General features: G+C 42.7%; 1 protein-coding gene across 1 annotated transcript in view; it reads right to left on the minus strand.

The window, feature by feature from the left end:
- Positions 1-16,569, minus strand: part of LOC126380209 (E3 ubiquitin-protein ligase MYCBP2) — a 129,366-nt gene that overhangs the window by 18,891 nt on the left and 93,906 nt on the right. Inside the window, 22 exon segments of the mRNA XM_050029465.1 lie at positions 555-669; positions 1,248-1,352; positions 2,570-2,695; positions 3,349-3,460; positions 4,143-4,366; positions 4,953-5,084; positions 5,502-5,740; positions 6,014-6,170; positions 6,423-6,619; positions 6,911-7,105; positions 7,651-7,836; positions 8,114-8,205; positions 8,702-8,807; positions 9,498-9,638; positions 9,825-9,968; positions 10,730-10,946; positions 11,757-11,873; positions 12,295-12,394; positions 12,687-12,781; positions 13,244-13,302; positions 13,701-13,785; positions 14,752-14,898. Of these exon segments, the coding sequence (XP_049885422.1) occupies positions 555-669; positions 1,248-1,352; positions 2,570-2,695; positions 3,349-3,460; positions 4,143-4,366; positions 4,953-5,084; positions 5,502-5,740; positions 6,014-6,170; positions 6,423-6,619; positions 6,911-7,105; positions 7,651-7,836; positions 8,114-8,205; positions 8,702-8,807; positions 9,498-9,638; positions 9,825-9,968; positions 10,730-10,946; positions 11,757-11,873; positions 12,295-12,394; positions 12,687-12,781; positions 13,244-13,302; positions 13,701-13,785; positions 14,752-14,898 (3,091 nt within the window).

Consider the following 16,569-nt stretch of genomic DNA (forward strand, 5'->3'; position numbering starts at 1 on the left):
TAATTTGATAATATGGTAGTCCTCTTTAATTTTTTTAGTTAGTGTTTGACAATCTCACCTGATATCAAAAAAGATGACGCGGCCAAAGGTTATACACGCTTATCTAGTCAATTACCTTTTTATAATTATTAATTATATAATATCACCGCCCTGCTACCCAAGGATTTCTTCAATATCTATAGGTTGTTTATGTTACGTCATATTTTATCTAACTAAAGGACACAGAGACGACACCAGCAGGCTCTTATATCGCCGGTTTTGACCAATGGGCGCAACGAATACAATCTACCTGGTTAGTATTTTCCGCTCTTCGTGCACCAATTCGTATAGAGCGCTAACCTCCCCCCTCTGAATCTTACTTTACTCTAAATAGCCGTAAGCCGTTAAGGAGTAAGGGAGAACGCGCGCGTACTGTCTAAAGGTCTGTCTCGCTCGCACCGAGGTTTTTATATAGTGTCCAGTATGTGAGCAAGGTAGGCTTTCAAACAATTTATCAGCGAAGATATTAGAGCTTTAAACAGCCTGTAATTAATAAAGACAAGAAATTTACTCACTAGGTAAGGTATAGCAGATCCAGGCAGCGGCTTTGGGGTCCACTTCGATGTCCTGCATGTGGAACATTTCACCTGAACCACTGCTGTACAGGAACGAAGCCAACAGGGTCTTATTCTGTAACGTTATTTATTATAATTATTTCTTCTGCTTCTCATTGTATTGTCCAGATGGAGATTTCCCTACGTGGATAGACGTCGTACGGGTATTGGTAGAAACCCTCCATAAAATTCGCGGCGTCGCGCGTTAGCCGTGGGGGCAGACACCCAGTCTTATAGGGTGGATATCCTTTCTTATATTAACTTGTAAAAACTCTGTCATCGCATGGGCAACAAATCTTAGGACAAATAACTGTGACAGTGGTATATTTCATATAAGTCTTGTGGAGGCTTGCAGCTCCGGCTATCTTGTTACAGGACGACAAGGATCTTTCGTCACGTAGCCATAATCGGAACTAACGCCGCATCGTATGAAAATGAATTTTTGGCAGATGATAGACTCCAGCGCCCTTCTGTCAATGTCATCCAGAAGCCACAAGATCCTTGTCGACCTATAAGTATTTTAAGTGTGAATTTAGGTATATTAGTATATACTGTAGAAAGAAAGTAAGAAATTCGTTTATTGTAGTTATAGATACACGTAACTCAGTTCAGAGGTACAGTACAATACAATATGTAATTTTGTATAAAGCTTACCGCAGTATCCCTGGTGTTGTCGAGGTGCACGCACACAATGTGCGGGCGGTCGTCGGGCGTGCCTCCGGGGAAGCACACTTGTACCCACTTGGCTTTATTCCGGTCCTACAATTTAAAAATAGAACATTAATTTAAGATACAGGATCGATATAACATTTCAAATAAAGTTCCACTGGACAACCTCCGTGGTCCAGTTGTTGAGCGTTACGCTCATGAGCCGGAGGTCCCGGGTTCGAACCCCGGTTGGGAAATATCATAAAAGTTACTTCATGATCCCTGGTTTGATTAGGACATTACAGGCTGATCATCTGATTATCCGAAAGTAAGTCGAGCCGTGCTTCAGAAGGCTGTTAAGGCCGTTGGTCCCGGTTGCTACTTACTGATGTAAGTAAGTAGTCGTTTAATGACCCATGTTAGAGGCCTTTTGGTACACACACACACACCCACAAACACACACACACACACACACACAGAGAGAGAGAGAGAGACACACATACACACACATGTATTATGTTTAATTTACCTAAGTTTTACTTTAAGACAATATAGTGTAAATCAAATTGTACTGGTTGCGTTGGAAGAGCGAGGCATTCCCATCACAAGTGTCATCTGACTACTTTAAGGGAAGCCCCTGTAACTTGTTTGTTATAGATTTACAGAAATAAAACCCTTTTTTTTTATTTATTTTTTTGGTGGCTAAATAATAATCCCTGACACCAGGGTTGTTGAGGTAGGTAATTCACCTCACAACCCACACGATGGAAGAAGAAGGGAAAACTGCACATACCTAATTAGTAATTTATGTTGGAAAGTGAGAATGCTATGGAAGGATAATGAATGGGAATTTGATTGTTTATGGTATGAAAGGAAGATGGTTGATGAATGGGACGTAAGGCAGTTTTAAAAAGTAAGAAAGGGGAGTCTTTGGTGCGATGTCGGTCAGGTGGGACGATTTTGTTTAAAATATAAGGAGTGTGTAAAATAAAAGGAATAAAGACATTTAAAATATATCTCTATAATATATTTCTATATCCCACATATAAATGTGAGACATAAGTCACTTAAGTGACGGTGACCGTGCCCGCTATACTCATAGATGGAGCGGCAATTTACCTGGCTAAAATAAACTGAACTAGAGCTAATGAACTGAATAAAATGGTAAATTTTCACATAACATAAACATATCACGTCTGTATTGGTTATTAAGTCCCATGTAATAAGGGCGAGCCTATTGTCAGTAATCGGGCACAAATCCTGGAAACTACGAAAAGAATGGGAAATTTTCTTAAGCCGAACGATATGAAAAAGATAAGAATATGTACCTCGTCCCCAGACTCCCAGAAAGTCTCAGTACTGCCGTCAGTCAACGCGCCAGCCATGCCTTGCCGGGAGGACACGCTGATATCACACCATCCCGTCACATCAGGGCAATACCACACGTAATTTTCCTGCGTACCAAACGACATCGATAAGTCATCATCACCCTAGCATTATCCTGTTTTTACAGGGTCCGCTTATATAAACTGAAGACAAGTCCGGTTTTTTACAGAAGTGACTGCCTGTCTGACTTTCCAACCCGCGAAGGGAAAACCAGCCCAATACAGGTCAGATCACATACTTCCGAGAAATGCATTTCTCGGCAATGTGGGTTTCCTCATGATGTTTTCCTTCTCCGCTGAGCATGTAATAATCATTTATGATCTAAACATGAATTCGAAAACAAATTCGACAATCTAGTTTAGGCCTGTGCTGGATTCGAACCTGCGACCTCAAAGTGAGAGGCAAGCGTTGCTCTTATCTCCACTGGGCTATAGCGACACGGATGTAACTTTTGAAATCGTTGCAGTTGAACTCTAAAGTTTAAACACACTTCCTCTCTTCCCTTCAACGGTGCTGTGCCCACCAGGCCCAAGGTGTTTGTATTAATTCTTATGTCTACAGACGGCGATAAAGCTCGGTGAGCTATGGTTAGTAAGTTCATCTTTGGACGGATATCTCTGACTACGTCATTAAAATATAGCCATGAGATTATGTTATGTAAGCAAAGACCATCGAATGACAACATTGTGGATCGCCCATGATGGTGCGCTTACATACGTACCTTGTTGAGGTAGCTGTGGAAGCTCTCGTGCAGAGCCCCGAGCATGCCCTCCTCATAAGCAGAGTCCTCCGAGTGCGATAGAATCTTACTGATCACACTGAACACTTGCGATCTGATCCCAGCAGCATTAACAGTATACAACACACCATTTTATAATTCACATTGGCCCCGATTCCTGCAGACCCCCCTTAATTTTAATTTATACCCGTCATTTTTTATCTGCCGAAAAGGAAAGGGACGGATGATTGACAATTGTTAATTTTAAAATGAATGAATAACACTAGCGAATAAAATAGGCAGCTCGCTAATATGCAACCCGTTTGACGTGTTCCGTTGGGTTATTGGCCAATATAAAATTTTAGAAGGGTTTTAGTGTGTTCCATAAATTGTATGCCTGTCGATTACCCGTCCCTTTCGTTTTCGTAAAAAAATGACAGGTATAACTTAAAATAAAATTAGATGGTGTCTATAGGAATTAGTACCAATATCATTTAAAAAGTATACGCACGCACGTGAGTACCTAGTGTAGTGTGTAGTAACAGGCGAATAACGGTGTAATATTACACACGTCTGCTATAGAATAAAGAATAATGCTACGTTCAGAACGGTAAATCGAAAACCCGATGGTGGTCTGTCTGGTTTGATCAACGTTTCCAAGAAGTCGGAAAAAAGGAAAACGAAGTATGGAATACTAAAAAATAAATTCATAAGAAATTACTCTTTGTTTTTCGTACGTGTGCAGTAAAAGTATTTGTTGTGTAAAGTTATGAGATGAGATGTAATGTAAGTCAGACCTGTGCAAGAAGGCGCGGTCATGCGGCGAGTAGTGCAGCGCCCAGCAACGCACAGCCTGCAGCCCTGCAGCTGAGGCGGGTGGCAACGAGGGTGCCAGCGCGCTGATGGAGCCCAAGAAGGCGTGGAATGCGGCCCGGGAGCCACGCGCCGAGCGCCCGCCCGGGCAGATAGCTGACCCGGACGCCGTTGGCGTGTTCAGACGCTGTGATTCCGCTGCCGCCAGCTGAAATCACAAATGTATTTATTCTCGTGTGGGTTCGTCAATGACCTCGATTGACTAGTCATTGATATAGTCACATCGGAAGCGGTCAGGTACGCAGGATATATTAAGGTGCGCAGACGTTCGCGCAAAACGCAGGCGCACACACTCGTCTTACCCCTCCTTGCTTCAGTGGAACGCATCAACGTGTTGCCGGAGTCATTTTTGAGAGTTAATATTATATACTACACAAATAAAAAGAAGCCAACATATTTTCGGTCTACAACATCTTGTAATACAATTTTTTGTTTAAATTAGATTTTTGTGTAGAAATATTCTACAGTATTAACTTGTAAATGCCTGTTGCGTGTCAAAAGGCTAGTTCCTTTTGTGTTAAATAATGTTTTACTAATAATAGATTTAAGATTTTGTATTTTTTAGTATTTTTTGGGGCACAGCTGAAATTCAGCGTTGTTGGAATGTCACAACATTTTGCTGCGCTGTCGTCCCGTTTTAGAAATAAAGTTTAATTATTATTTTCACTCCTACTGTGTACCTATGCCTATGTATATCTAAAATAAATTATTTCTATTCCATTTTATTCTAATACCTCTTTGTTATCGTCTATAGCGAGCGGGGGCGGCACTATGCGCGCGTACTTGTCGAGCGCACTACAGAACCACCACATGACGTCATGTACGCTCGTCGGCTGCGTCGTAGACCGGAGGAGCCAGTTCATCGCCTGTATAAAATAAAAAAGAAAAATATTATACTGGACGACTTGGACTAGCCAGTTGGAAGCTGGCTGATCACCTGTCACCATTTAGCTATGCGAGGGTTGCTGAGATTACTAATAACCCTCACAACCCACACGATAGAATAAGACGTTTAATTACATAAACTCACGCCTATTTCCTACCGAGGTAAGCAGAGACTATAGAATTCCATTTGCTTCGATCCTGACACACTTCTCTTGCTTCCTCCACATTCATTACCATACCATTCATTACCATTTAGTTATACATTTACATTTATCTTAGGATGAAATATCAAGAATGGCTGTGAGTCTTATCAATGACTGGCTATGTCATTATTGTGTAGTTTTATGCACATTTGTGTTTTCGATACATGTTTGGGCGCGTAACATACAACAGCTTACCTCAAAAGCGAACTGCCTGACAGTGTTAATCCGGACAGTGGCGTCCATCTTCTGTCGGTACGAGTGTAGGTCCCTCCGTCCGAGGACAAAGGAGAGCACAGGGCTTTTGAGGAGAGCCTCGGTGTCGACGTGGGGCGGCTCGAAGGCTGACACGGGGCACAGCTCACCCTGCCACTGCCCGCACCCCACCAGCCTCTGCAGTGTTGCGCTCGGCTGAGAGAGCAACGACGAGCCTGCGCCTATAATTGTTTCCAAACGTTAATCCTCTTCGTTATGGGCCAAAGACTTATATGACTCAACTACTGAAGTTGCAACAAAGTATACGGTAGTGCGGAGACATACAAAATTAACACATCAGAACATCAGATCCCACGTACCCCCGCATGGTCGACGTTTTTTCTCCGTTAGCGTTTACCGACGTTTCTTTAGAAATGATGTCTTTCTGGAAAGGCCGTTGTCTTATATTTACGTGTCACGTGAAAAAATTAACGGAAACACCGTGATATAGATACCTGTGAGGGTATCCTGCGTGTCAGCGCGCGAGTTCCTAGTCTGCTTAGGGCGGGCTGCGCTGGCGAGATCACGGCCGCCGGCCTGCCCCATCGACACAGAGCGGTGCACGCGCGGTATCGGAGACCCCATGCGAGACTCCGTGATGTACGGCGTCGACTGCAACCAAACGACTCTTGTAGAACGCAGGCTAGATAGAGGCTTCAGATGTGTGATAGGTATCAATCAGTTAAAACTGTTTATTTATTTTGAACAAAATGTGAATCACAGTTCAGCGGAAAAATATTTATGTTAATTCCGCTTTGCTAAAGTATTTGCAAGTTATTTTTGGATTACTACTGGATCTGGCCGTGTGGGTTTCTCTGTCTATGCTTATGGGAAATTGATGTGTATAAACATAAGATGTCATACGAGTGGTCCAATGGGCGGCGGTGGGGGTCTCCCAAGAGAGTGGTATCTGGCGGTGTCGATGGCGGGGGCGATGGCGCGGGGCGCAGCACCCAGCGCGGACATGCACTGGAAGGGCGGCGCCGGCTGCCACACGCTGCCCGGCGGCGTCGGCGGACTACGCCCCGACGACTCCGCCCACGGTGATGAACTTATCGGTTCTGTGGTTTAATTACAGTTTTATTTATCAGTCAGACAGAGGACACAGCCGGCAAAGTTTGAGGCAAATGCACTATAAGACACGTCAAAAAAACAGATGTATTGTTTCGAAAAGCTAAAAAACTCTGCTTCGATATATTTATCTTTTACTTAAATGGAAAGTTTTCAAATTCTAGAACAAAAGTGCAGAAAACAGAATGAAAGACAGGTCAACAATATCAAAGAGTCTGAGGTGGCAGATCGACGCGTTCGAAACCCCTTCCGCAATGCTCTTGTTCTTCAGAGAAGGTTACCTGAGTTGTTGAGAGGGGCCAGGTCGAGTAGGAACACGGCGTTCTCGCGGATGACGTGTTGGTCGACGTCGGGCAGGTCGACGCGCTCGTAGCTCAACTCAGCAATGCTCTTGTTCTTCGGCTGCTTCACTGCTGACAACGCCTTCAGAGTCTTGTCTCTGCACCGCTCGCAGTACATGTACCACAGCTGGTATGCTGAGGGAATAAGTCAAGTTAAATAAGCGTTTTTTGTAAAGGTCGATGATTTCTAGGGTCGATGCGCCAATGATTCTGAAGAAAAAAATATGACAAACGAAAAATATCTCATGGTAGTTTTCTGATCATCGAAGTACCATGTTCAGGTCTCTGCTGACTGAGAGTAATGATAGGATACAGAATACGGTTACCTCTTTAACATAACGGGCTGGTAACCTATCATCATAAGATTTATCAGATTTTCACTAGCGCATAACCTGCACGAGTCGACACGTGACACAAGCACACATCCTTATTGATGGATGTTTGCCTCTAACGACCTTCAGCTACCGACCACTGATAAATATGAAAAGACCTGTGGTTATGGTTCTGATTAGTGGTGTAATTTTGTAAAATATTGTGTAAGAGTCCAACACAAAGCTCATAAATGCGGTAACAGTTGTGGTGGCCGAAATTGGCAAAGATCGTCATCATCTCCTTAAAACTATCCAGGTACTAGAACAAGAAAAAGATAACGCCAAGGATGACTAATAGATATTGCTTACCTTGAGCGAGTTGTCCGCAAGCGGGTGCGGTGGTCTCGACGGGTGTGGGCGGATGGTTGACGCGTTTGTAGAGGCCGGCGCGATCGTAGCCCTTGTACGCAGGCGCATGGCAGCCCGGATGCGCGTGCCGCATGTGCGCCGCCAGGGGGGGCGGTATGTTAGTCCCGCCGCACAGCTCGCAACGTACTGCAGAAACATGTGCTTTTAGCCCATCCATACTACTGTCGCGATCTGGAGTCAGATCAACACACCGTCAATAAATCGAAGTATTCTGGTTAAGTCCGTCTGCAGGTGATGTCTACGATACTTGCCATTTTAATGGACTTGCCCCAATTGACTATTGTATAAAAATACAATTACTATTAGGAGTAAAAAGGGTACTAATACAATTTTGCTCATTATATTCATACAAAACTTATATCTGAGATACTGATGTTTTATCCAATTTCATTCAAATTTTTACCTGCGTAGGGTATCTTGCCAGATTTCCAATCCCTCCTCTTTCGTAGGGGCTTTTCTTCATTTTCATTTTTCTCTGTACTTTGACGCTTGAACCTGTTCAGTAAAAAAAAACAATCAATTACATTTTTATAGTTTCAAATTAGGTACCAGAATATTCTCGAAGGGCCCCGTGTGCTACATTTAATAGTTATAAAACAAAATATTGGATTTTATAAGAATGAAATAAGGAATAACCAATTACATATGGTAAATAAACTTGGTAAAACGATACACAAACACGCTTTATACCATTGCTTGTGCACACCCTCAATCAATCTGGGTGGGTATGGATGGAGCATAAGAAACCTCGCTACTCCAGTGCAGGTTAAGGTCCAAACTAAAATAATAAAGTAACTCTGTCTTTGTTACCTTTCTACGCTTAAACTGCTGGGCTGATTTGGATGAAAATTTGAAAATAGAACGAATTCCAAGGACGAACATAAAATACCTTCAAGTGACGGACTCACCGCGATAGCCGAAGTTCATGCGGACGAAGCCACGGGAACACTAGTGATCTATAAAAAAGTAGTTGTATAAAGGGACAACTTACTTATCAGTAGCGACAGTGAGTTGGTCGGCATCGTTCAACGCATCCCACAACGCGACCAGGGCACGCAGAGCTGGAGGCAGAACGTTCACCACCGCGGGGGATGAACCTAGAAACACACAACATTCATTAATCATCCCCCTAGCGTTATCCCGTTGTCACGGAGAAGATTTGACAGTTTCGGTCTTTTACAGAAGCGACTGACTGTCTGGTCTTCTAACCCGAAAGGAAAACCAGCTCAGAAAAACATTTCTCTGGAATGTGGTTTGCTGCAACCTTATAGTCACATAGAGAAGACCTTATAGTGACAGTCAAGCTTTCTTCCAACTGGCCTATCGCGGCTCCCCAACACAACATTAATTAATATGTGAACTAATTATTACAACATAGAATGTCAGCTGTTTTTTTCCCCTGAGTCCCCTTACCTAACCTGAACATTTGACAGGTGCATTTTTTTTATAAAAGCGACTGGATGTCTTTCCCTCCAACCCTGAAGGGAAGACCAGACTAAACACGGACTACGTCACGTACCTCCAATGACAGATGCAGTCTGCTATCGAATGCGTTATATTGATGCCGATTCAGGCAACCATCAACTTGATTTTAAACTAATTTGACAGGACTAAAATTTGCTCACTCTTTCTTGTACTTATGGTAAGAAGAATAGAGGACCACACTAGTATAAGAGCTGTTGAACTAAAATTAGGTGAAAGTGTCCACTAGAACCAGCAGTATTTTATATCAGCCTGGTTCGCCGACGTCGGGGACGACTGCTGCAGTTTGAGAACAAACAACGAACCCGTGTCACTGGCGTGCCCCTGTCCGTCTTCCTCCTTGATGGGCATGTCGATGTCAGTCTTGCGCATGCGACTCGCCGTCGCCTCCTCGCCCGACCGCTGCAGAGACTCCAGTGTAGACGGATGGATGTGCAGGTATTGCCCTGAAACCAGAGCAGCTAGTAGTATTGTTTAAGTTTAGTTAGTTACTTGATAACATCGTGGAGACATACAGCTTAGTGCGAAAGAGATTGAAGAAATTCACCTAAAAAATATTAGGAAGCTATTTTAAGTGAAATTGCTTTGATTTTAGACCCCTATTCTCACAGTATACAGGTATAGTCTGTTACCGGCGTTGGTGACTTCTACAGAGTGTCTCTGCGACTGCGGCGCGGGCTCGTGGGGCGTGCGCGTCACGACCCGCGCGCCCTGCTTCGGCAGCTGCGGGTGGAACTTCAGGAACGCAGCGCATGCTATCGCGTCGTGCACTATGCCTGCAACCATAGGATAATGAATAATATTTTGTATGTTCTTATGTACAGGTAACTTTCCGCTCAGCACCAGTTCGACCGCACACCCACCGGGTCTTACTTTAGTCTTAAATGGCCGTAAGCCGCTAAGGAGTAAGGATAAGTGCGTGCACTTACTTGTTAGTCAACAAACGGTAAGAATGAGATTTTTGTATGGAGTGTCCGGGGTATGACGTAACAGTGTTACAATATTACCATCACAAAAACATAACATAAGCCAACGACTATATTCCAATTGGGGTAGTCAGAGGCACATCCATCGCAAGATGAACTAAGTACCCACACCTCATCGAGCTTTCTGTTAGACCAATGTGATGGGTGGTTAGCCGTATCGCGGTCTATAATGGTTGGGACTAACAATACCTAGACATTTTGTCTAAGTCCCACCTACGTAGTCAAATGAGTTGCTTTTTGCGAAACGACAAAACGAAAATTTTGCATGGAATACGTAATACTGACGACATCAATAAACACGATATAAATATGTCAAACGAAACATGAGATTAGTCAAATCCCAATATTAGATGTGCTTCTATTTCTAGATTAGTATTGTATAATTTAATTTTGCTCCAGTCACCAGCAACGGCTACGGGTCTCCCATTCCCAGTATACCTTTCATTTAGGTCATACAAATAGAAAGAGAGGCTATAAGACAATATCAGCAAGTGGAGAAACAGGCCTTTAGTGGTATGATTGTACAAAGGTAATGAGTTTATTGTACATACCTTCATGCCAGAGTAAAGCAGCGAATATAGCGCGCAAGCACTCTGCCTGCGCAGGGCTGAGCGCGTGCTTGCGCGGCGGCGGCGCAGGCGGGGGAGCAGGCGCGAGCCGCGCGGGCAGCGGCGGCGGCGGCGATGTGCCGCGCTTGTAACTCCGAGCCCGTAGGTTTCGCTCCCGGGGCACGGTCTTCGGGCTTTGAGTACCCTCCGTCTCCATTTTCTGTGGACAAAAAGGAAGTTGTTTTTATACGACTGTCGTAGATTTGCCTCGGATAGCATTCACTACTTAGAAGAATAAATGGTGAGAGCCGAGGGCTCCCAGTACAAAAAAGATCACTCAATCAAACGTCGACCACGCCCGCTAAGTCCAATATCCGGACTTAGCAGGCGTTCTGAAGTGTTTGCTGTCGTGTTGTCATATTATATTACGTCCTTCCGACGCCAATGCTTTTCGGTAACAAACTCGCAAATATGTATAATGATAAATACAATAGCATTGACATATTTCATCTTAAGCACAATAAATTTGTATCTGCACTCAAAACGTTGGAACGGATGTAGCATCAACTTTTCTTTCTTTTTTTGTATTGCTTGCTTACTTAGTTTATTTATAACTTCTGTCTACTTCTCAGTGATGCATGTATTAGTTATAAGTGGAGACTTCATTGGCTAATGTACAAACTGTTTGCATTTTTTAAATTGTTATTTAACCTGTTTGTTTCCCGATTTGAAATAAATAAATAAGTAATTCCTTTTCATACAACTCCATTGTACGACGTCAGCTACAAAAATAGAAGTAGAGGAGTTTGCGTTGAACTTCATAATAATGTGATTGGGTTTGATATCACAACCGCCATCTAGCGTCACTTCACTGTACATGAACGGAAACAAGTTGGTTTGACCGAAATGACGCTAGTGTACTCATAACTTCAATAGCAAACCGGTAGATGGTGTTGGGCGGAACGAATAAGCCATCTCTGACCATAAAGATTCCCCGTCTGTAAAATAAACAAGAATATCAAGACATTACCCTGAAGGGTGTGACCGAGGCGATAATCTCGTTGACGTAGCTCTCCGGCGAGGTCTGAGTGCCCGTCTGCGCCAGCCGACTGTTGCTCTTGTGTTCCGGCTCAGGTTCGATGTCCGTCTGCGAACACAGCATAGTCACCTCTAGTTTTTGACTCACTCCCCAGACTCACTCATACAGAAAACCTCGTTTACAGAGACACTACACATTGACATTATCGTACGCGTGCATCTGTGTGTGTGACGTTTGACGCCCATACGAATGAAGACTAAAGTAAGGCCGAGAGTGGCAGGTAAACAGCCGCTGTTGGGGAACGAAGAGATGCAGTTCTATACGTAGTATTATTCCTTATTATATGCTATTATATGACAATTAGATTAAATGTTGCTTGGCAATTTTTAAATATTTAACTTTATGGCTTTACGGGCATTACGAATTGAACCAAAAGACTCGGTTCATAAAACTTTTGACTTAAAAATCAAATTTCTCCACGGCAATTACAACGAAAACCTTGTGAGAAGATATTCCAGGACATAGGTACCTCCAAGATGATGTGCGTGTCTCGCAGGTTCTCGCTGGAGCGGCGTTTGACTGGCGACCACCAGTCGTCGCTGTTGCCGTTGCTCCGGCGCTGCGCCCTTCTGGACCAAACATTATCAGTCACGAGAACGAGATAATAAGATCGTACCTAATAGTAGTAATAGCTACTGAAGTAAGTACGAAGTCTTTAAAGCATGAACCATGTCAGAGTTCTTTAGCGGTTACTGAACCGTGAAGTTTTATTGAACAACCCTGACACCAGGTTTAGTGTTGTCGGTTATCCAATTTTCAAACCACACGAAAAAATCGAGTTTCTAAAGTCCATTCCAAGCCTTATTTCTATTCATGATCTACATATATAATCTAAAGTTTTGAATGTAGTAGACAACTCACTTGGGTGAGGGCAGTGCTGAGGTATCGTTGCGCAGGATTCGAGTGCGCTTGCTCGGTTCCACTCCGAACATAAACGGGCTTGAACCGCCGTCGCTCTGAAACACACATGCAATTAATTAGTATAAGCCGTAATACGTTTGAGATATTTTTATTAAGAATTTTAATACTTTAGTAAAACTGTACAAGTTAGGTAAGAATGTTTGTAAGTACTTAACATTTACATATTTCTACCCTACTTTCTCAGCCTCAGTATTCTACCTACAGTAAAATTTCAAGTCAAAGCCCTCTGCAAGGTGGCTTTTAACTAAAGCGGAAAGGAGATGCGACGAGTGGAGATATGCATCAAGGACTCTCTCGCTCTTTTGTGCGCTGAGATTGGTCGATTCCGCACGTATTGGCTCTTCTCCATTGTGGTCCACCATAACCTGTGTCCGCTCCAAAACGAAACGCCGTTTCCAAACCCACAACAACCCTGGAACTGCCTCTAAGCAGAGCAACAACGTTGGATGCGGAACATTAAAATGTATTAAATAGTTTCAAGCAGAATGTTGTCTTACCTCACTAGGATCGCACTGCACAGCAAACTGATATCTCTTCTCTTCTACAGGGTCAAATTCTGGAAAAAACGAGAACAATATAAATATTTTGGCAACCGATTTGCACTTGTTATCTAAAATACAATAAATTCACGCCTGAGGACACTGGAGTGGGGAGAGTTGCTAGTAATCAGCAGATCTTGCACACTTTTTACAACTACGATGTCCTTAAATAAAAGAGGTAACCAGCGCATCGCCCATAATTATCATGCATGTTGAAGTCTACAAAACCCTTACTCCACAGATAACCAGCTGAAAGCTTTCTTTATTTTTTTTCTTCACTTCTAGTCCAGCAGAAATATCGCTGATTATCAATATTGCTGCACGTTAAAGTAATATAAATTGTATTCCTATAATCCACCATAACTTTATTATTATAAAAGCTTGTAATTTCTAGATTTATAACCAAAGATGGTACCGTCAAGTTCTTCGTCGTTGGACCACGAGTGGATGTCTACGCCGTGGGAGTCCACGTAGCCGGTCCAGACGCCCGTGTAATCCAGCTAAAACAAATTGTACATCAGCGTTTAAGTTACAAACACGTAGACCTTTTATATAGTTCGCAAGTTTCGTGGTCGCCTATTATCTGTTTAATTCACATGGGATATAATATGCAGCCACGGGGTCTGCACGGCAACCGGACAGCGAATTACATCGAGAGGTTCGACGAATAGACGCAGCATAGATAGACGTTGTAAGGTTATTAATTCACGACGCGATCGCTCGAAACAAATTATTACATCAACTTTTTGGTGACAAACACACGGGGGCTTTAAAAATGCTCAATTCAGCATTTTTTTTTTAAAGAACGTCATTCTAATTTGAATTTAGTTTAACATGAGTAACCTACTTTTATTTACGCAAATAACATAATATTACGTATGTTGTTTGATTTCTTTTGATGAAATGAATATTTTGTTACTCCATTTAATAACTAGATGTCGCTAAACGTGTAAGCTTACACATGGAAAAAGTGCCATCTAGAGACGGTGTACCGTATTATTCTCAACACTAGACGGGCGGGATCGTGTCAAGCCAAGTTCAAGTAACAGAACTGGCAAGCAGCACCGTGTGTAATATTTAGATAGTTAGTACAGATTCTCCTGACCGGCGCTCAGTTTGCGCGCTTTGTAGCGGCAAATTGTCTTTTGAACCCGATACCGACCCCGCCGCCGGCGTGGTCTACGACTTCCCTCAATCAGCGCTTATCGCTATCGAACCACTAGAGTCGATTATTTTTTTCAAATATTTTTGCTCTCAGACGACGCCCTGAGCCGAGGTTCGCGCCCAACAGGGCACCCTCAGGCCTGTTGTCTTAAATGTTGTACCGGGTGAGAGCCTTCAGCGCTCCCCATTTGTCCGGCCAAGTAGTTAATGCCATCTGTGGTAAATCTACAATAAGTGACGTCAAAAAAAGCGGCAAATTGTCGGCCCTGTGTTTTTCTTTGTATATTAAGTTATGATGATACCTGTGCGGTGGGCTCGACGGGCACGAGCAGCACGCGGTCGAGGTGGCGGTGGTGCTGCAGACACCACGCGACTCCCACGCCGCTCTCCGTGTACGTGCGCACCGACTCCGTGCTCAGGCGCACCCACGTGCCGTCCTTGTTCAACAACTAAACAACAACAATAATAAAGACTTTATGGCATAGAATAACGTAACGTAGCATCATATCGCCAACTATATGTTTAAGACCCATGTAATAGGGGCCAAGTCTATGGCCATTAACCGGGCACAAAACCTGGAAACGACGTGATATCAATTATCTTCGATCGAAACATGAATTAAATCTGATAGAGTCGATTTCAGATCTATATATTTATAACGTTTATAAACAAAACATATGTCAGCTGATGTCCGAAACCCTATTTCTAGAAAAAATCAAGTAATGGAGAAAAGTCTCAAACATACTGGAAAAAGATTTCAACCAAAATTATTTCTTAAAAAATAAGAACACTTTCCACTAACTATATTGCGACGCGAAACTTCTTCTCAAAGAGTCGACCTAAATAGGTGGCAACTACGCATGCTCCGCTAAATACGTCGGTGTCAGTAGCTTTGTTTCCAAAAGTAAAATATATTCTGGCTCAGTTTGTTCACGCCACCAGCAGTGTTAAGCTGCTTAGGTAGTATTATATAAAACAGGTTACGTAGAACAATACACAACATTTACTGGCGCGTTCATCTCCACACGTGTACATTCCATGAAGAGAATTTTAGGGAATTGTTAGCTCAAGGAGATTTTAAACAAAATCATATGCGCCCGTTTCTCTCGCTTTACATTTGTGTGTGCAGTGCAGGACACGAATTTTCATTTTTATTCTAAATTCGAACTTAAGATCAATATACACAATAAACCATGTAACTTAAATGTCTTCCATTACGTCGTAATCTACATTAGTAGGATGTGTACACCTACCTCTACTCTGCACCCGCGCGTGTATAAAACGATTGATAAATGTGGAGGAAGCAAGAGAAGAATCTCAAAATTCAAAAAATATTTACTTTTTCAAAATTGACAAAGTTAGCGCTTTTTGAACGTCAAAAATTAAATTACATAATGTAACTAGCTGTAAAACCACTACCACATCGGAATCCGTAACGCTGAGGGAAAGACGTGGCCAAAAAACCTCCCAGCACAGGGCCCTAGTCCTACTGTTTCATGTTTTCCTTTCTTTTTTTAAATCCAGTTTGTATTACATAATTTATAAACTAAAATACAATGGTATTCCAATTGCAGTCGATGGAAGGAAAGTGAAAAATAACGAGTTTAATGTGACTTTATCACAGAAACAGTGTTTTATGAGCTCCCTGACAGAAGCAGGCCTGTCTACATGTCAGGATCCCATAGTGTCTGCTTACCCAGGGTAAAAGGCTTGAGTTTACGCATGTATATGTGAGCATGTGGCTAAGTGAGTGATAGGTGAGTTGAGATGGTTATGTGCGAAGTAGACGAGTGATGTGAGTAGTACAGAAGGTATGGAGTATGGAAGGAATGCATAGACAAATGATAGATTGAGTGAAGGAGTGTGAATGAGTTAACGAGTGATAGGAGGAATGAGAAGGGAATAGAGGGGGAAAGGTGGACGACGGCGGACGGTAGACAATAGTGATGATAGTAAGTGAAAATAGTAAATTGTTGAGTGAGAGCAAAAATAAAAAAGTGTTTAAACCGTACTTGACTGTTTAACTGAGCAAACCCAAATCCCACATGTATGTATGTAAACCTACTTTACCTTTACTCTGTAGCTTCTTCATCTTTCGTGTGAATTATCAGGTTAATGCC

This window comes from Pectinophora gossypiella, chromosome Z (genome assembly GCF_024362695.1).
Source record: "Pectinophora gossypiella chromosome Z, ilPecGoss1.1, whole genome shotgun sequence".
Lineage (NCBI taxonomy): Eukaryota > Metazoa > Arthropoda > Insecta > Lepidoptera > Gelechiidae > Pectinophora > Pectinophora gossypiella.